Here is a 22,107-nt window from a genome sequence, read left to right on the forward strand (position 1 = left end):
CAATTAAAATTAAACGTCCTCTGAAAGAATAATACAGACCACGAGCCACGTTAAAACTTGTACAGGGCTGCAAAAAAAAAAAACCCACTTTATTCATGCCTTAGGTAATATTTTAATTGTTCTCCTGTACCTGTGGATTACTAGTTTTGACCTTGAATGATCCGTTGCTCTGCTTTGTTTATGAGTTTGCAGTTGGTGCATTCATATTTTAACACAATCCTGAGACGGTCACAAGAGAAAACGGACACGGATTACTTATGGTCCCTTGGTTTCTTAGGGCAGAACTCTGCTTTGCTTTCTTGCTCCTTATTTATTTCTACTTCTGCTTCGTTAACGTTCTGTCCCGTGTTCTTGCTATTTCAGGTGGCGTGCATGCAGCTCATCAATGCACTCGTGACATCTCCAGATGAGCTGGACTTCAGGCTTCACCTCAGAAATGAATTTATGCGTTGTGGTCTGAAAGACATATTGCTGGTAAGCTCAAAAGCCACATCTGCACGCATGGAAGCACGCACTCTTCCATCATGTATTACAATTTAAATGAAGTATACTTTGTTTGAAATACTGAAGATTTACTTGGACATCACGAATGAGATGCCACTGCTTATGACGGTGCATGCATATAACTAGTATGGTTTCCCACTAATAATAAAAGAAAATGCTCTGTAGACAAACTGTGAAACCCAATCATCAGTCAATGCATAAATGCATATGTTAAAAGTTTGGTAATACAATGTAACCAAGAACTTTCCTGTCTCATTATTTTTCTTGTCCAACTTCTTTATAGAAACTTACTGTTGTCAGGAATGAAGCCCTTGACATTCAGCTGAAGGTATTTGAAGAGCACAAAGAAGAGGACATGATAGAGTTCTCGCACAGGCTGGAGGACATCAAGAATGAACTTGAATATCCTTTTCAATTTTCCATCTTATAAGACGACAGTTTCTTCCTATGGTTCAGGTTTAGGTCCTGGTTGTTGGGAAAAGGTTGGTCGTAAAAAAACGAAAAAAAAGAACAGAATTTAAATTCCCCTTGAAATTTAATTTGTTGTATAAAGTCTCTCCATTAACATAAAAATCCTTGACTCTTTCGCACCGATGCGGGGGATGTGTTTAGCATTGTGCAGAACATTGTGAAGGACAGCAGTGCAGAGCACCACTTTCTGTCAATACTGCAGCACCTGATGCTTATTCGTAATGACTACTTGGTCAGGTAAAAAACTCTGCCTCACATGTCTATTGAAAGTCTTTTGACATCTTATTTTTGAACTTTGACACAGCCGCTTGACAATGAGTTGTACTGCTCAAACACAATTTTATAAGTACAACACATACTTTTTTTAAACTCTATTTCATTGTCACTTATTTTGTTTTTATCAGTCTAACATATCAGAAACAGAAACAAAATGGCTGTTTGTGTCATCCTCATTTTTCTGCGCACACAGGAGATGGAATCTGAATAAAAATTGAAATATGAACTTAAAGCCTTACTAATATATATTTTTGAAATGTTTCCAATCACACACTGGCATTAATAGGAATAATATGGAATATATATGGAAATATTTTCTTAAAACTATATTCAGAATTGATGCATTACCGTTTTGTGACCGAGTCACTGCTCATACACTGCAATTGATTTTAGTTTCAATAGGAAACCAGTCTATTAAGAAACTGTGTGTAAACTGTATGTTTTCTGATTCCTTGCAGACCACAGTACTTTAAAATCATTGATGAATGCGTCTCTCAGATTGTGCTTCACCGCAGTGGCACTGACCCTGATTTTAGTTATCGCAAGCGTCTGGATGTCGATTTCAGCCACCTCATAGGTAAGTTGCAGGTTTCAAAGGTTACATTGAATTATGGAAGTTGTTGAAACTTTTTTTTGTTTCCTTGTAGATGTCTGCATTGATAAAGCTCGTCTTGATGAGTATGAACAACAAGCTTCAGAGATGGCACTGAAGGTGAGTTAGAAACAATAGAAACCTGAACCTCTTAATATGCAACTGGCTGATGAAGCGTCATGAAGCAGTGTATTTATTTTTAGAGCCCACTAGAGGGAACACCAGGGCTGTTTTTGGGCAATAATCTGCCAATATGATACCAATAATGTAATCTGCCAATAATCTGCCATACAGTGGGAAGACTACAATATATTGTAATGTATTGTGGTACTGTAGAAATAAGGATATATTTGTAGTAGTGTTGGAGTACTTGACTCTGGTGTTGCAGAATTTACAGACAACATGACTCTTTACCAAGTGATATGAAACCAAAATATGTCCAAACATCATCTTTAAAAGCTGCTGGAGTCCACTGTATCCTCTCGTCCTCAGTCATTGCCAGGATCTTGTGGGAATTCAATGTTCATGGTCTGGAAAAGCGCTATACAAATAAAAATTACTTACTTACTTCATTTAGCTGCGGAAGACAGAATGACTGCTGCCATCTAGTGGCCAGAATATTTAATAATTTATTTTTAATAATAATAATAATAATAATAATCTCTATTTATATAGCGCCTTTCTAGACCAGGGTCACAAAGCATAAAAGTACTGTCGAATATTGATACAGTATTGAGACAAATAATACAACAATTTATCGCCATATCAGTATTTTCTAACACCACTATACTGCTCAATGTTTTAAACAGCCAAACTATTGAAACTTGACCTTATTTTTAGACTGCCACCTACTGAGCTCTAAAAATGAGAAAAGTCCATTGTCAGAACCTCTTCATACGACCACAATATATTTATGCATTGGTTGCCATCATTAGTACCTAATATGACTTATTGTTACATTGGCGCAATTCTAGAGGTCTGTTTTTAATAAATATCTCTTTTTTTTTAATTTAAGTTTGAGGAAGAATTCTTGAGCAAGCAAGAGGCCCATTCTAAACTGGTGAAAGGTGATGAAAGAATAGCCGAGCTTCAAGCTGAACTCCAAGCCTACAGATCACAGGTAAGCATTCTCTTTCCTCTCTTTGATTTTTTTTTTTGTATAGAGTTTTGAGAAGATGGTTTGCCTCTCATCCAGGAGTCTTCTTCAGTTCCAAGTAACTGGACCATGATCTGGTCTGCTTATTGGAACCCCCTGGATAACCATGACCTGAATAAGTTAGAACTGCAAAGAATCAGACAGGTCCGACTTAAAACAACTTATTCACAATAACTGTACATTGTGATTCTCAAACAACACAATAATCGTACCAGTGACGAAGTCGTACTGAAACATTTTGACATATTTTTGACCGCCATGTTTACAACATGTTAAGTTAGTAAGCACCAACATTAATTACAGTAAGACATAAGAATTTTTGACAAAACTAAAGGATTCTAAGTGTGACTTATAGTCATAAAAATACTTCAGTAAACTATAAATTGGCTTTTGAGTTAATGCAGTCCATGTTTTAAGTAAATTCACTTTCTGACCCTTATATGTGAAGTCTAACAGGTTATTAAAGTATTTTCACTGAGAGATGGAATTAAGTTATATCCTACCCATTCAAGCAAAAAAAGTAGCAGTTTGATAGTTGCTTAAATGCAGGGAGGTGAATTGGAGTGACCTTCTTGTCATTTGCCCACTAGACTTGTTAATTGTGAAAAAGTGTTGCCTTAAGAGGTTGCAAAGTTCGGGACTGAACTTTGGAATGTCTGCTTTATCTGAAACTGGGCCCCCGATCAATAAGCCATTCACTCCGTCTGATTACTCTTGTAGTGACATCACATTTTTGCTGTTGAAGATAAAAAAAAGTATTCGATTTCCAAGTATCTGAGTCTGTTTAAAGATCTTCATAGCCTTCAGATTCTTAATTTGTTTGGAAATAATTAAGTCACTATTACAATAACAGTTTTGTTTTCAACTGTCAGACTCATTGACATTGATATAAAGCTTTGCTTTATCAACCTGTTCTTGATTTTTGTACCTACATCATCAAAGATTTATTTTTCTTAACAAATTCCTATGTCCTTGTCCATACATCATTAAGTCATTGCTTTGTATGCAATCAAAGAGTAATTTACTTTGTAATGTGTTTTTTGAACCATCATCTTGGTGATGACCTAAACCTCGGGCTGGAGTTAAGGTGATTTGAGATCTGGTCCCAGATTTTAAGATGCAGCTACCTGTTTAAAAAGCAGTGGAGTTATGATTATGTGTATTATGATTTGCCTCACTCATAGCGCTATCAGGTTTACGATCAACAACTTCATTTGGTGTTGCTTTATCGTTAAGAGTTTTGTAATTTGCAGTCGAGGAGTTGCGTTTTTAACTAAGCGAGGAGAGAGTGAGCCAAACCAACCGAGTCAGAAAGAAGAGGCTCAGGTAAACAAGTGTTGCATATAGGTTTAGTTTTATTATTATTGAAGAGTGGTTGAAATCAAGTGTATTTTTAAATATGCCTTTAATGTTTTTTTTTTGTCTTGCACATAAAGTAACTTTAAACTGTTCTTCCACAGCTCGGTGCAATGCCTCCCTCGCAAATGAAACCCACGTCGCCTTCCCCCGCCACCTCTTCTGTGCCACTTCCCCCTCCTCCACCGCCTCCTCCACCTCCTTTTATGCCGGGCTGCCCTCCCCCACCTCCCCTGCCCGGAATGCCACCTCCATGTGGCGCGCCTCCTCCACCTCCTCTGGGGATGCTGGGGTCTCCGGCCCCTGACGTGCTGCCTTTCGGGCTGAAACCGAAGAAGGAATTTAAGCCCGAGAACTCCATGAAGCGCCTCAACTGGTCTAAGGTACCATTTATTTCAACGCTACTTTGGATTTTAAACTGCTTTCATACGCCCATAATCGAGAAAGTTTTCTGTAGCGACTAAAATGAGGCCAAGTATTACAAAGTTTCCTTCTTTTATCTTAACTTTGTTTTCTGATGGTTGTTGGCAAGCGGCTAAGTACTGCAGATGTTTTTACCCCCTTCTGTTTTTCTGCTGCGCCTTTAATTACTCAAACAGATGATCGAATGCCTGAACAGATTTATGGTAGCATACAGATGTTGACCTCTACCAGCATGACTCGCTCGCATCATCGGTGATATTGACATGTTGTGTTATTAATAATGTATCATCATCTGCACACGGGCTCAACGCGGATAAACATATGCTTTTAGGTTTTCTGTTACCGACCTTTTTTACCGGAACACTGGGGATCTAATGTCCCACATATGGAGTTTCTTTGCGCTGCGATCAAAAGTTTTAAAATAACCACCATATTTTGGTTGTCGCTTGTTGTCTCAGATCCGGCCTCAAGAAATGTCCGAGGGCTGCTTCTGGGTTCGAGCCAATGAGGATCAGTATGCCAAAGCAGACCTGCTCCATAAATTTGCGCTCACTTTTGGTGTGCAGAGGGCAGGTAAGACATTTATGGTCACTTAAGTCTACAGTCTGTTCTACTCCTATTTGGCCTGCATTCAGGCGGCCCCGAAACTTAATCTCACTTAAAACGTGTCAAAGAAAACCTCATAAATAACTGCATGGGATTACCCGACTGATATATATGCACATTTAACCAAATTAGAAATAGCAATCCTGGTTTTTCTCATCTTTGTTTTACTTTTTAGCCATTTTCTTTTTGTTTAATTGTTAAAAAAGATAAAGGTTTTTTATATAGATATATTAATAAGTCCTAATCGTTACAGAAATTATTATTTAAAGTATAACTCACCCCCTATTACTGATGGTACAGAATAGTTTCCTATTGAGATCTCATGGTCTTCATTTTTTATTCAGTCGTTTTCCTGAGCATTGCAGGTTGATGCATTAACAACTGGCGCCATGATTTATTGGAATTTAGGTTCCATGAAGACCCTCCCAATCAATTGCTTTTAATGTGCTGTGATGTACCGTTTATACTCCCTATGGTTGCTGTCAGAAATTATGTGCTTCTGTTTTTAATAATACTGTAGCCCTTGGGATCCCATGACCATGATGTGCCAATTAAACCGTTTGTTTACCAGAAAAGCTTTGTGCTGTTAGTGTTGGACCGGAGCATCTGCAGGCCAGCTCAAAACTATATGTAAATATATATAAATATATATATATATATATATACTGTATATATATATTATATGTATATATGTATTTTCTTACACTACATATTCATCTGACTTACAGTTTTCTGGCTAGTGTTGGTTTAGAATTGGTTGTATGACTCTTGTGTCTACTGTCCTTTTTTTCTTACCTTTTCCTTTTTTCTGTCTTTCTTTAAACATGTAATTAATCAGTTTATTTGATGTTTAAGTTAAATACTTGTTTAGAATACAAACTGTTTTCGGATGCGGTGATGACCTTAAGTTAGGTCATTTATAGCAAAAAGATATTTCTAAAAAAGAAAAAAGAAATTGGGTCATTTTGGTCAGACCCCTTAGACTGTTATTACAGGAGCCTTATCTAGAAGAACTGTCTAGGCTTAATTATTGTATTACCATTCCTCATTCCAGGTTTGCAACAGTAAGTCTGCTTCTTTTTCGCCCTTCTTACATCCATCCTCTTCATGCTGATAAAGGTGTGAAAAAGTCATGCAAAAACTTTGCTTGACAGATTTGAGTAAATGTGGCAGGTATTAAGACACGTCGACATCAGTCATGTGCAGTTGTAGTTCTAATGGGCTCAGTCATGATTAGTTTCTGTGCACACCATCTTGTCCTGTCACAATTTGGACTTGATTAACAACACAGGTTTTACATTTTAATTGGACATTTGTTTTCTACCCAGCGTTACAAAAACAAGAACTTTCTATATTTAATATAGCACATGAACTGTCTCTGGTAAACAGGGACACTCGCATTACATGTGTGAATTAAATAATTGATTTCATTTTATCTCGGTAAAATACGTATAATACAGATTTAATCTTTTAATTTCAGCTTGACATTCTGTACATATAGTTAGACACAATGACATAGATTTTTAAAACAAATAATCGCTGGATCATTTTGTCATCTAAGCAAGGATGGATGCAGCCAAAAAAATAGTGTTTTGTTTATGTATTTATTATTATGTTGAAAACCCTTTCCATGTTCAGAAAAAATGCAGAAAAAGCTAAAGTTTTGGTTAGTGTTGTGTGGAGTTGACCTGTATCCCATTTAAAGGAAGTGCACATGGCAGTATTCTTTCAGAAGAATTTATTTCTTCATTTAAAATTCAGCTGTAAAATCCTTGTGGAGTAAATTACATGGAATCCTTCTATTGACATGTGGAAGGTATTAAAAACAGTTGTATATTTGGATTAAAGTAAAGTACCCACAAAACAATTGAGTTGAGGAAAGGGCAGATACACAAGTAAAGCGGTTATTTATACATTGTAACTCCCCACTTACTTTATTTTCCTGTGATGCTGGAGTTCAAATCGTACCCAGAACTGTAACACGAGGCTGCTGCTTTGTGTCAGCGCACGTACCTGTCCTTATTAACACATTCGTGTTGTACGATGTTTCATCTCACTTAAGACCAACGACATCTGGATCCACATGAAACATTCAGGATGACGGGGTTGGAAATGGTGTTCACTCAGTTTTACTCATTAAAGATTAATTTTTCCCTGGAAATTTCCTTAGCTTTTTTTTTTTTCATTGTTGTTATTCAACTCTTTTTTTTCTTTTGTTTTCAACCAGTGAGGACAGTTTTTGGACCTGAGAAACGTATTAATTTATGATCGAGCACTAGGCTTCTGTGACACAAAGTCATGTTATTTTTCATAATATGATGTGTAAAAAAAACATTTTATATTAACGGATGAATGTTTGATAAATGGCATCAAATTAGATAAAACCCCCAGAATTTTGTCTGACATTTCTGTCCAGAAAGATGCATTTGCAAGTCTTGTATTATAAGGGAAACATAAAATCAAGGAAAAGCAGACTTATGGAAACAAATTGGTAATTTTAAAAGTAAAAAATATTCAGCAAAAAGTGTAGTTTTTACATTTTGTTACAGTCAGCATTACAGAAAAGATATCCCATAAATTTAAATTGATATTTGTTTTCGTGTTTTTCTGCCTAAATATGACTTTAGATCTAAAGCTGGGACTAAATTCCAACAGGGGATATTAAAGACAATGTTGTTATTTATTATTCGATCCTTAAATGATCATTTCCTCGCCACAAACATTTTTTTTTTTTTTTAAACGAATTGAGGTGAGCCCGGACACCATCACCTTCCACTGTAGCACCTGTTCGTCCTTACGAGGCAGTGACAGTAGAATAAAAAAAAACATAACAGTTTGTGTATTGCTGGCAACATCAATTTTAGATCTCTGCCAGCAGCCGCTGAGATAGAATATCCAGCTGTGGATGACTAATCTAGATTTTTTTTTTTCCCCCATCTTTCCTCTAATTGCCGTGGATGTTCACGTAGAATATTCAGTTGTTTTTTTTTTAATATTAATAGCATTTTGGAGTCTGTAATTACAGGTGTTTATAAGGATGTTCAAATTACGTTTTACCCAGAAGTTTCATTCAACCCATGGTTGCAGACTGAAAGTAACAGCAAGAAATCATTTGCTCATTTTTGTTAGTTTTTAGCAGGTGTCCCTGATCTTTTATTACAGTGTTGACCAGTTCAATGTCAGTATTATGTATATAAAAAAATGAACGTTAACTGCAAGAAAAGTCACGGTGAATCCGCAACAATCTGCAACAAGAAGCAACTATATAGTTTGTGTTTAACTAGTTTTCACTAGTTCACAGGCTTATTTTTCGAGTAAACTTGACTGAAATAAGATAATAATGTGTCAAGACTTGCATGAAAAAGAAACTATTTATATATTTTTTTCCCAAAACAATAACTTAAAGACAAATGATAATTAAAACAGCAGGATTTAAACACTTTATTTTTTATTTCCCTTTTCGTGTATGACCCAGTGACAAAAACCTGATGTTCATGCGAGTTGTTAACGTCACATTGCAAAGTTTATAAGCTGCGGTAGAGAGTTGACGGGTTAATTTGAACACTCTCATCATCCCCCTGCATGTGTCAAAAGCCTTAAAACCCTTCCAAACTTGAGTGCCTTCACAGTCGCCGTCAAGCGATGGTGATTAGTAGATCTTTTTGAATGCTATGTGGGTGTATTTCTTTCAACCGGAAAGCCTTTTGTTGTAAGACTGCGTGGAAAGCACTCTGGCTTGTGAAAGTTAACCTGACGAAAAGGGCTAAAAAGTTGTTGGTGGAGGATCAACGCCAGCAAGAAAATTGTGTAGTGATTCAGGATTATTGATTTCGGACTTTTAAAAATACAGAAAGCATGTTGTATTCCAAGCAGCCTAATTATATAAGATATTACATAAGATGGCACTTTTTTTCTTTTTTTTTAACTTGTCATTTTATATTATAATCATATTGGTTCATAAACAAACCAGTCACAAGAACAACTAGGGGCTCTACTGTAGTTCCCTTTGTAAACATAATTGCAAGTATTTTCGGTTTCGCTTCAGTATCAATCATCAGGTTCATCATGGCCTTTTTTTTTGTGTTTTAATGTCAACTCAACGTTTATGATCAATTATGTCGAATTGAACAACAGATTTTTTAAAGCTGTCAAATGATGCTCATTCCAGGTGCTTTTGTTCAACATCTATACGTGGCCCCTTTCCTACTTTTCCCCCCTCTTCCCCCCCATTATCATTGTTTTTGTGTCGCTTTTTCCGCCTCGGTTTCACTAGCATCAGCACCTCAATTTATTCCCAATTTACGTTTTATGTTCTCATATTGCCAAAGTAATGGGCTTGCTCATTAAAATCATATTTGCTGTCGTGTCTTTATTTCAGCTGATATTTTTCATCCAAACGTACTGTCTCGTAGTTGGAAGAAGGAAAAAAAAAAAAAAAAACACCGCTCACAGGATGTCACACTTGTGTGAACTGCACAATGTTGGGGGGGTGGTGGGGGGGAATGGAATCAGGAGATGAATGATGGTGCCTGCTATTAATCTGCTCACTGGCAAGACTTTTCAAAGTATTTTTTGTTGTTGACATACAGTCAAATTGAAGGCTTATAATAATGCTCAATGCTGAATCAAATAAGAGGAAGGAATAAGATGTTGTTGTTTTTTTTTTTACATTTGACTGCAGCTTCTCGAGCGACCTTAAGAGGGCACTAATCCACAGAGAATGCGAGTCAGAGGCCGTTATTTTTTGGTAGATGCTGAGGTAAAAATGGTCGGGATTATCTATTTCTTTTAATTAACATTGTGTGGTCTTAAATGATCCTAAAATGATGAAAGCATTGTTGGGGACGGCACAAAAAAAAGAAGCGGGAGAGGTTTGAGGGTTGATTAATTTCTTTGCTATCCGAGTTAGGGTCCGGGACTAATTAAAAAATCCCGGGGTCATCTTGTGCGGATCATAACAACGAGTGGCAGCCCGGTGCGGCTCCCTTTGATTCACTCGCTAGCACAACGGTGCCTCACTTCATTACTCTGATCTCTCTCCACTCTGCCTCACCCTCGCTGTTTGTCTGGGCGAGGGGAGGTAGTTTGGCGTGTAAACAGATCATCAAAGCCATTATGTCAGCATCGCCGTGTGCCTGGATCCAGCCGAGGTTGAGGGGCAGGTGCGCCCCCGGTTCCGGTTTGGTTGTGGATATTCTGGATGTCTCTTGCTCTTTCTGTCAGGGCTGACTGAAGTTCAAGCCTTAGCGGGAGGAGAGACGTATAGTGAGTCAACAGTCAAACTGAGCTGCTGCTTTGACTGTTCACATCCCCTCTGTTGACTGTAGAGTTGACAGATGTGTCGGAATGGTGGATTTGTTCACTTGCTGCAGACAGCCCCCCTCCTGTGCATCAGATGTCTCATAGTGGATTTACCTTCGGGCGATGATGTGGGTTTGTGTGTACTTTATTGGCGTGTGTGTCATGTTTTTTTTCACATTGAATGGTTATATCCCGGAATTATTTTCATGACGGCAACTTTTCAAATAGCAACATTTAAAAGTTTATCTTTATGCCTTGAGCTCCTTATGAGCTTTTTATAATGTTTTTTTCTATGAACTTCTATTGGTTTCTTCACTATCTTGGATATTTCTTCAGAACGCTTTTTCAAACCTTTTTTAATATATTTTGCTGTGTAGACCAGTCATGAGGTCAATGCTCAGCTTTATCTATTGATGCAACAGTAGGTAGGTTTGTATCATGAACCATCAGGAATATAACCAGGGCTGGGAGAAATGTCGATACACTGATACATCACAATATCTTTATCTCTATAGTGTATTTTCAGCAGCAGTGTATTTATTTTTTAGTTATTTTTTTATTATCTGTATCATTGTTCTATTAAAATGTATATTTCAACTTAGCATGTTTAAAATAAAATCATTTTATTTAAAGTTAACATGTAAATGGCATTTGCAAATTCTCGTTTCGCAATTAAACTTCTGGCTGCTAAGTACGAGAGGATACAGTCAACTAAACGGCAGCTTTTAAAGCTGATGTTTAGACATATTTTTTTGGTTTCAAAGTCAAGTGCTCAGGCGACACTAAAATCCTATTGTTATTCCCACAGAATCGCAATATAATATCGTATCAGAGCCCCGACTGTATATCGCGATACAAATCGTACTGCCAGTGTTTCCAATAAACGTCTCTTAATTATTTTTTATTTGAGAGTTCATTTATGCCTCATCTGTGTACTTGTACTATTGGTCCTCTACAGCTTATCCAGAATGCAGCAGTAGTTTCTTCAAACTGCCTAAATTCAACCTTCACTGTACCATCCAAGAGTCTTTCTTCTTGGGGTAACTGTATTTGGGGTTTCATTACAGAAGACGCTATGATTTAATTTGAACATCTCACATGAACTGTAACCTCTCACGAGTTGGCATGAGCTTTCGCATATATCATTAAAAATACTTTTTGAAATCTTAATCTGGGTTATATCATGGAATATCTTGATTTCATTTCCTTACATCATTCAGTACACATTTGTTTTTTGTATCTACTGCATTTGTTCTTGCCCTGACTAATGATCCATATCCTATATCATCAAATGCACCACACTAGCAGATGTTTTATTTTTTATTTGCAGCCACATTTCTAGACATTATCTCCCACGACACACTACATTTTTCCTTTTCTTTGTGATCAAAGTGTTCAAATTTTCTCCAAAGAGGTTCACCAGATTGCCAGTCATGGTCTCTTTCTCTGTGTCAGACTGCTAAACTTTGTTGCTGTAGACAGTAATATTACTTCCACACGTGTTTTTCTGTATGTGTGTAAGTACTTGTTGTCCTGGAAGAGAGACGTGTCCATGTCATGTAACACTGTTAAAATGCAAACACTTGACAAGGAAGTGTAATAGATAGATTGATAGAATTGTATTGATGTTCTCCATTGAAAACGGTATAATCACAATAAAGAGCAGCTTTTTTAAGTATATAAATGAATGTATTTAATGGAAAGAAACATCTCAGATAGTTTTTCGTTCCAGCAACTAAAATTATGTTTAGCATTAAAATGAATGGTGTTGTTCAGGACGTAAACATTTGCCCAAATTGTTTCTCTTTATCTTATTTAACATGAATTGTAATGCAAGTGACTGCAAGTTCTTTTGGGCGAAAACATTAACATGGCTGGACATGATTAAACAAGATAAAATATCTCCAAACACACTCACTGAAGCTGTGGTGGAGAACAGAAGATGCTCTAGTGAGGTGCTGATACAAATAATGATATTAAAACAAGTGTAAGCTGATAAATGGTAACATGCAGGTGTCTCTCATTATTCATGCAGTGTGGAAGATTCATGCTGAATTAAGTGTCTAACAAAGAACCAATATTCATCTGGTGTGTTCTTATTATGTTCTCTATGAAGAATGGTTAAAAAAACAAAAACTAATAATCGGGACGGATAAAAATGATGAAAAATGTTGACTCTAACATAAGTTGCACTGAAACAAATGAGTGAACATTAATAAACTAACACTAACTCTTCATAGTTTTAATAACCACAGTGTTTAAGATGTATTGATTGGCTCATATACAATCTTGTCTTTTCCATCCCTGGCCAAGAAATGCAGTCTTTGGGCTGTCAATCAAACCCATCGTCCACTCAACTCCACTTGTGAGATTCATGTTGAGGCTGGAAGTGTAATCCCAAAATAAAACCCTCACTAAGATATATTTATATATTTATTTAAAAAAAAAGGTTAACAGAAGTTTATTCATGTTCAATTTTAGAGATTGATACAAGAAAAAAAATGTATTCAAGGTTTGCAGTCGATCGAGAACAAAACATGAGTCAGCTCAACCACTGGTTGGTTAAAGGGCATTCTAATACATCTGATATAATATCGAGAGGTCAACATGAGTTTAGTACTTGAATTAGCAGATTTAAATGGTTATTTTTTAAGGTAGAAGCAACATTTTCACCTCCTGATTTTCCTCTAATGTCTCCATTTCATTGCTTCTTTTATGAAAGTGAATGGTTTCTTTATCTCTGTTTGACTTTTTCCCCCCATCTTCTCTACACCATTTCCTCTTTTCTTCCATTTCTGTTTCTTTACCTTTTAAACACGTGAGCAGACTGTGAGGAAAATATATCCACCGGAGAATCACGTAAGTCATGGGATAACTGTCTCCGACACTAAAGCGTTTCTGCTGTGTTGTTCCGCGTCAGTAGTGCCTCCTATGGTCATGCTAACCATGTGGGTCCATGTCTGGGGCATGTATTTGCTCACCTCCCCGTGTCTGCGCCACTTAGATCTCCTGATGTGGATTAAAATGTTATATTTTGAGCCATAAAGTTCAGCATGAAGCTGCTGTTAATATTATGTATAGCATGATTGAATAACCGATGTACTTCATATATTTATGGAGAGTGTTGTGGACTATCAGAGGACAGCTTGAATATACATTAAAAGATTATAAATGTAGATAAAAATTAGACATTTTTTAAATGTAAACATTGTCGTTCCTCTGGTAACTTTCATTCTCAATTGTTTATTAATGTAAGTATGTAAGTAAATAATTTTTATTTGTATAGCGCTTTTCCAGACCAGGGTCACAAAGCGCTTAAACAATCTAAACAATGTTCAATAAAGTATATATTTTAAAGATCAAGATAAAACTGATAACACAACAGGAGTTCCAGAAAATCAAGGAAAAGCCTGAACAAATATAAACGTCTTAAGATGTTTCTTAAATATGGCCAATGAATGCATATCACCAGTTCCCGTCCTTCACTACCCCCTTCCTTTGCTTTCTTGTTGTGATGGTGCAGATAAACATTATGTCTTAAAGCAGTAATCCAAACTTAGACCAAACCTTACCTTAAAAAATCAAGCTTATAAACTATTGGAGGGAGGAAGAGAAACACTTGGTAAGACACTTAATTCTAAATAAATTATAAAAAATCTGTTGTGGATTTTGTACCTTTTTTGGAAAATTAATAATAAAATGTTATCATCTAAATCACTCCTTAACATAACATTAAACTGTGTTTTTTCGTTGGTCCACAGCGAGGACTGAAGAGCATGAGATGGAGCCCAAGAGATCCCTCAAGAAGAAAATTAAAGAGCTGAAGGTGCTTGACGCTAAGATGGCACAGAATCTATGTAAGTATTTTTTTTTTCTTCTTACACCCCTTACTCCTGACACCCTCAGGTTAAAAAGTGTTGACGATAAACACTGTGACGATCTTCAAAGTGATTTGTCCCTCATTACTCTTTCCATTCTTACTCCTGCTCTGTAGAAAGGTGTAATTTAAAGAGAGATTCTATCAATGAGAGGATCCAGACATTCTTCTTAGCAATCAAAGATCTCTGCACCTCTTCTGCTTTCACAGGCGGGAAAAAAATAATAATCTTTGACCCCTGTTAAGGCTATTAAATAAAATGGGATTAATCAGATCACTAACGGTGATTAAAAAAAACAGCGGTTTGCGAGGGACTGAACTGAAAGTGTAGGTGTTTTATTCATTTCACCATTGGTGGTAAAAAGTCTAAAAGCTTTAATAAAGGCTAAGGAGGAGTTTTAGTTCCACGTCTTGTATAATGAGTCACTTGACTTTGTGGGAAAACCTCACACCATTATCCAGATGAAACAGAATAACATTAACCCAGTGATTGTCTCAGTACTATATACAGTATACATTTGCTTCATTCATTATTTAAAACGCTTTCTATTGATCTTACGGTTTTCTTTTAGTTCTAAGCTATACATTTCCAGAGCTTAGAAGCTGGAACTCACTGCTCTTTTATCCTCTTTTACATTTTTCTAATGAAGCCTCACATAATTTCTGAACTCCAGCGCCACCTACTGACCTATAAATTTAAGAACACTGCTTCATGAAGCTTCGTCGGCACATCGATCATTTAATATGCTTCAGAGAAGTCAATACAGTGACCATTTAATGTGATATTGTTCAATATGTAATTCTGTTTAATAGGGCTGTGTATTTGGAAGAATCTGCCGATACGATGCATATCACGATACATGTGTGAAGATAAGATATATCGTGTTATTGACATAAAATATATTGTTTCTTTCAACTAATAATAAAAAAAATCATAACATAGTAATAATTCAATGCTATTGAAAGCTTGAAACACTTTTTTATGGTTTTTACAAAAAAGAAATGAGCAAATACTCTCTCTAGCTTTCTCAAGCTGGTCCACATGCCCAGTTTTCATACAGCAGACTCTTCTCGACGTCACCACTGTCTTGCTTTGATGCCAAAATTAGTCCAAACATCAGCTGTAAAAGCTACTGGAGCCTGGTGTATCATTTCTTTTTCACTCATCGCTGCCATTTCGCCAGTTTTGTAGTTCCCAGGCTGTTGCTCCTAAGCTTTGGAACCATCTTCCTCACTCTCTGCGCTTGATGGATCCACTGACTCCTTAAGAAACATCTTAAGATATTTTTATTTGTGCAGGCTTTTCCTTGATTTTCCTTGAGACTCCTTTGTTTGTCTCTTTGTTATTTTGACCTTTTAAGTATATATTTTATTGTGGATTGTTTAAGCGCTTTGTGACCCTGGTCTAGAAAAGCGCTTTATAAATATAAATTACTTACTTACTGTGGTAGGCAGGAAATGACAATGTTGCCAACTAGTGGCCTAAGGTTTAATTGCAGCACAAAAAATGAATATTCCCTGTGAATATTTGAGTGTTACTTGTATAATAAAATATTGAATGATTGTGTTTTATACACACACTATTGAAATATAAACTATAAAATAACTGAGTTAACATAAAATGTTATTGCGTTTTTTTTTTAATTTAAATATCGATACAGTGCTATTGAATATCAATACAGTATTGCTATATCAATATTTTCCTAGCCCCCTACTGTTTATTTACGTTAATTCATCTTGTAATTTTAAACACCAACCTAATTTTGCTTATTGTGCAGCCATCTTCCTGGGCTCCTTCCGTATGCCTTATCAAGAAATCCGTCGGATGATTTTGGAAGTGGATGAAAATCAACTGACCGAGCCTATGATTCAGGTACTTGAGATAAAATTTGTGGAAGAAACTGATTTGTTGGTTTTTGTTCCAGGTTGTATTTTAACATTTGCATTCACATTGAAAGTAAAAGTAAAATAAATGTTTTTTCATCATTTTAATTAACGCATTGGATTATGTGGTTTGGTCAAATGAATGTTAAACAATCAAACATATTAGGTAGTTTAGAGTTCTGGTTGTTTTTTACTTTTTCCTCTAGAGTATATTTTAAGTAGTAAGTTGAAGTAACCTTTATGACCACAGTCAACAGAATGGATTTGGAAAACCTTGACCTTTTTTCATCCTTTCCGGAAAGAAGTATCACCATTGTCAATCATATTGTGCAAATGTCAAACTCTACCTTTTGTTGCTGGAATTTGGAGATTTTTCTCCAACATTGAAGTATTTTTTGTTTGTCAAATTCTTAGAATATCATAAAAATAGAAAATTAAAACTCTGTGTTAAGCAATATATCCTGTTCAAGTTTTGGTTATGTTCAAATGACTATGAGTCATGTGATATTTATTAATGATTTGTGTCAAGATTTCAGCAAATTCAAGAATCAAAATGTCTTTTTTTTTTCCTGTACTTGTAGAACCTTGTGAAGAACCTGCCAGAGCAGGAGCAGCTCAATGCTTTGACAAAGTTCAAAAGTGAATATGTCAATCTGTCCGAGCCTGAGCAGTTTGGTGTCGTGGTAAGTTCAAGATGGTCCTAACGCGTAACGAAAATGATATATTTTTGAAAACATCATTAATTCTTCTCCCTGTCCAGTTTCTAAAATAAATGTTTCATAAATAGGAAAATAAATGTTTCAAAGATCACACAGAAATAAATCTGTGACACAATAGCAATAACAGCCTAGTTTCTCCAGTTTCTTGAATCAATGACCTGCCATTTGTATTTATTTTACTTTACTAATCATTGCAATATATTGTATCATATAATTGAACGTAGATTAATTTCACTTTGATGTCACCGTTGTTTAAGTATAAAACGTTAAGTACTCATTTTCACATGTAAGTCAGTATCACTAAAATAATGCTTTGCCAAAAGTTGAAAACAAATGTAGTAGTCTTCTTGATGTGTCAGCAGTGAAGGTTGAGTCCATAATCAGATGCTGAAATATCCGGTGCTATACCGAGTTGTCCTTCAGCAATACATTAAACATGCTTAATTGCTTTGAATGGATCAACTGGGACCCCCACCGTAAGGCCGACTTCCTCCTTGGGGTCCATCGGTGGCTCCTCTTTTATGATACTGATTATGATTCCAAGTGTAAGCAGCTGTCAGTTGATCATAACCGCTTTTTCAGAAGGTGCTTCAGTTCACAATATTACTCTTCAGAAGTGTGCCTTTTTCTTTTTCTTTTTTTTAAGAATCTACATTTTGAACATCTGTTTTTATTCATTAAAAAGTAAAACACAATGTCAATTCACATGGTTGACGAAGACGATAAAATAAAATCAATAAACTATACATTTGTTAATTAAGTAAGTAATTTTTATTTATATAGCGCTTTTCCAGACCAGGGTCACAAAGCGCTTAAACAATCAAAACAATACTCAAAAAAGTACATACTTTAAAGATCAAGATAATACTGAGAACAACACAGGAGTTCTAGAAAATCAAGGAAAAGCCTGAACAAATAAAAACGTCCTAAGATGTTTCTTAAAGGAGTCAGTAGATCCATCAAGCGCAAAGAGAGAGGAAGATCGTTCCAAAGCTTAGGAGCAACAGCCTGAAAAGATTTCTCTCTAAAAACTGCCTGAACTTTCCAATTGACAGGAAAAAACTAAGTATCTTCTAGTTTATTATTATTTAACTGCAGTATTATCTTGTCATTTTGATAAATAATGGATCCCTTTAATCTTACTCTTACTCGTCACAAATGAGATATGGCTTTTACTTGAAACCTGATCTGAGAATCCACTAGGTGTGCCATGGTGCGGGGGGGGGGGGATTTATTTGTTTGTAACATCACCCCATTATTAAAACCCCAACACCACCACCACCTTAATTTACAGTCTCCACTGTGACCTGTTTCCTGGCCCACGGCAATATTTTCCAATTCTCTGTAATTGTTGGAAAGTGGTAATCCAATGCAGCCCTCTGTATAATCCACCCCCTTGGTTTCTTGCCCTATGCAGGCACTCCACAATTAGCTCATCGCATATGGTCCAATATCAGATTACTGTAAGCATCACTTTCTACTTTACATGCACCTTGTCCCTGCACAGATGTCTTTCAATTTAGATCGACTATATAAACATCTTAAACTGAGTCCTATTTGTTTCAAAAATAATTTTATCATGCCTTATTTGTCCTTCAACTGCAGAAAACTGACCAGAAACTGTTTCCTTCAACTGAGAAAAATCTCTAAACTTAGGAAAATGTTGTCGGAACATGATCTGGAGCTTGTAATCCATGCGTTTGTTTCTTCTCGTCTGGACTATTGTAACAGTTTGTTTTCATGTCTTAACAAGAAGGAGCTGTCTCACCTGCAGTTGATACAAAACTCTGCAGCGAGAATTCTGACTCTAGTAGAAGAACTCACATTTCTCCGATCCTTAAAACTCTTCACTGGCTTCCAGTTTCTTTCAGGATCAACTTTAAAATTCTGGTCCTTACTTTCAGAGCTATTCATGGTCAGGCTCCTCCGTACATCACTGATCTTATCCAGCCTTACACCCCAGCTCGGGCTCTGAGGTCTGTGGATCAGAATCTACTTATGGTTCCTAAACACGCTTCAGGACCAGAGGAGAGAAATCTTTTTAGGCTGTTGCTCCTAAGCTTTGGAACGGTCTTCCTCTCTCTTTGCGCTTGATGGATCTACTGACTCCTTTAAGAAACATCTTAAGACGTTTCTATTTGTTCAGGCTTTTCCTTGATTTTCTGGAACTCCTGTGTTGTTCTCAGTATTATCTTGATCTTTAAAGTATGTACTTTTTTGAGTATTGTTTTGATTGTTTAAGCGCTTTGTGACCCTGGTCTCGAAAAGCGCTGTATAAATAAATATTACTTACTTACTTACTTCTTTCCCCTTTCTTTTTCTGTTTTCGTAGATGAGCAGCGTGAAGCGGCTTCGCCCTCGCCTCAGTCACATCCTCTTCCGCCTGCAGTTTGAAGAGCACATTAACAACTTGCGCCCCGACATCCTGGCGGTGAGCGCGGCTTGCGACGAGGTCAAGAACAGTCGCCACTTCGGCCACCTGCTGGAGTTGGTGCTCCTGCTGGGAAACTTCATGAACGCAGGTTCCAGAAACGCCCAGTCCTTCGGCTTTGATCTGAGTTCCCTCTGCAAGGTACGAGTCTGGATCACTAACGACTTCTGTCGGTATTTCTGCCAATTTACTCTTACCACAAACGGAGAGTTAAAAAGAAAAACATGACGCTTTTAATTAACATGTGATTATGAAGTTTTAAATCGGCAGCCAGGTGTTGCACTTTAAAAGCAAGTATACAAACAGACTGTGATCTGGGGACATATGTTTGGTTTCTTTCTTTTTTCTTCACACAGTGAATTTTTTAATTACTTAAAGTAAGTTATTTTTAGTCGCGTATTTTTTTTTAACATTTGGTTGGTTTATCTGCATTAAATTATCAATATCTAGTTTATTTTTAATGTATACCCTTCCTTAGAGAACGGGGAACAGAAGGGACATTAGACTGATTAAACTCAATGGGGCCTATTATTACACAGTTTTCTTAAAGAATCACCTGCAGAGTTGGAGACATGCACGCCGCAGGGGGGAGATGTGGTTGGCAACATGGGATTTGATTCAACTAGAGTTGGAAACAAAGCTGTCTTGGTGTGCTACAATTCTTTTTTCTTTTTTTTTAAAAGAAAAGAAAACACAAAAAAATGTAACCTGCTGTTCCCTGGAAAGTATTCATTCATTCATTTTCTACCACTTACTATAGGTGGTATGATGAGCTTCATGAAGCGGTAGCTTTATTTTCAGAGCCCACTAGATGGCGGTATCTGCTCTAAAACCCTTTATTTTAAACAGCCATTCTAATGAAACTTAACATATATTTTTTAAAGTGAGCGCGTCACCTACTGAGCTTCATGAAGCTCCACCAGCACATCACTACCACTTAACCCCTCATTTCCCTTATAAACAATTTCTCCAGGGAGATCAATAAAGTTTGCAACCTTCTCACTACATCCTGCTGATGCAAACATTCATTCTCACTCACATCGTGTCATCAAGATGATCGATAACTGCGCGACTTGTTTTAACAGCTCAAGGACACGAAGTCAGCCGACCAGAAGACGACCTTACTTCACTACCTGGCACAAATCGGCGAGGTGCAATATCCAGATGTGATCAAGTTCATTGATGACTTTCAGCATGTGGACCGAGCAAGCAGAGGTAATTTACCCTCGACCTTTTCTCATGCATTCATGCCCTCATTATGTCTTGAGACTCTTCAGATGCTTTTATTTATATAAATGTAAATGGGCTTCAATCTAGGGGTGCGGCTATCGAATTTCCTTTTATAAACTATATGTTTACTTCTGTCTTTCAAACCCAAAGAAGGAAAAATATAAAAGGATTGCCTTAATCTGTTAGAAAAAGAATATAATGAAACCAAATTAAATGTGGTAAAAAAGCCTTTTACAAAGTCGAGTTATGCAATTTATCTAAAATTGCTTTTTTATTATACATTTTGCCTTTTCATTTTATTCAATTTAAGCTCAATTCATAAAATAAATAAGAATAAAACCTTATTCTATAATTTTCTTTTTCATGTTGTTATTTTCCTTCAGCAGACGAAATGCTGGTTAAGAATACGCTACTTAAAACTACACATTTATAACTACTTTATATAAATATATATGTATATATATAGATATATATGTAATCCTGGAACAATTAAGATAGACGAATTCTTAAAGTAAAGGTTATTCTATCTGTTGATTCCGAATGTAGTTCTTGGTTTATAAATACAAGCGGACCTTCAATGAACGATGAGTTTTCTACTTACATCTGTGATTTACTCTGAACTCCTTTCCTGCTTTGGTCACTCTCCAAGGATATTTCAAAGGGTTTGAAGCTTGTTTGTTCCGTAAACATGTATCATACTCTGTGATGTTGGGTTCTGATCTGTGCTGCACACGACTCATCCTCTGCGCTGTTTGAAAGGAGCATTAATCTTTTACTGAAGCATATTTACAAACGTTAAATGTACTTTTCTTTACAAGACAAAATGAAATCCTGAAAACAAAAGTGACAGAATTCATCATTTGCTTTTAGCATTTAGGGGTGTATTGTTGACTTTGGCAACTTATTTCTCCCCCCCAGTGGTCTTTGGCTAATCCCAACTTAATTAGTTGTTTTGTTTTTGTTTTTGCTCGGTGGTGTGTTCATGGTGTTCTTCAGCTCCCTCCTTAGCTCGATTTTTGGCACATGACCCTGACGCCAGGTACCTTGTCCTGGCTCACAAGAGATTTAATTCCTGCAAGCAGCCTCTCTGGTGGACATGATGCTTTTCTCACACTCGCACAAAAATAACAGTTGTACTCAGAAATGTACTGAGTGAGCCCATTGATGTTCTCGTCCTGCCATCATATTTCGAAAGGCTGTATTCTTAAAGCCGTTTCTGCAGTGCTTTCAGATAGAAATCCTCCTTCACGTGGCTAAAGTGGACCTTAATCCTATCCACAT

At 36.5% G+C, this 22,107-nt stretch overlaps 1 protein-coding gene across 3 annotated transcripts in view; it reads left to right on the forward strand.

The window, feature by feature from the left end:
• The window catches only part of LOC148076567 (protein diaphanous homolog 3-like), an 81,612-nt gene that overhangs the window by 14,581 nt on the left and 44,924 nt on the right, over positions 1-22,107 (forward strand). For all 3 annotated transcript variants that reach the window (XM_087793929.1, XM_087793931.1, XM_087793930.1), the window contains 13 exons: positions 364-474; positions 788-906; positions 1,096-1,212; positions 1,710-1,828; positions 1,899-1,963; positions 2,859-2,963; positions 4,460-4,738; positions 5,237-5,351; positions 14,447-14,542; positions 16,341-16,435; positions 17,028-17,129; positions 19,498-19,737; positions 20,682-20,811. In XM_087793929.1, the coding sequence (XP_087650055.1) occupies positions 364-474; positions 788-906; positions 1,096-1,212; positions 1,710-1,828; positions 1,899-1,963; positions 2,859-2,963; positions 4,460-4,738; positions 5,237-5,351; positions 14,447-14,542; positions 16,341-16,435; positions 17,028-17,129; positions 19,498-19,737; positions 20,682-20,811 (1,693 nt within the window). The remainder of the gene's footprint in view (positions 1-363; positions 475-787; positions 907-1,095; positions 1,213-1,709; positions 1,829-1,898; positions 1,964-2,858; positions 2,964-4,459; positions 4,739-5,236; positions 5,352-14,446; positions 14,543-16,340; positions 16,436-17,027; positions 17,130-19,497; positions 19,738-20,681; positions 20,812-22,107) is intronic.

Source organism: Callionymus lyra, chromosome 6 (assembly GCF_982586985.1).
Source record: "Callionymus lyra chromosome 6, fCalLyr1.hap1.1, whole genome shotgun sequence".
NCBI classification, from domain to species: Eukaryota; Metazoa; Chordata; class Actinopteri; order Syngnathiformes; family Callionymidae; genus Callionymus; species Callionymus lyra.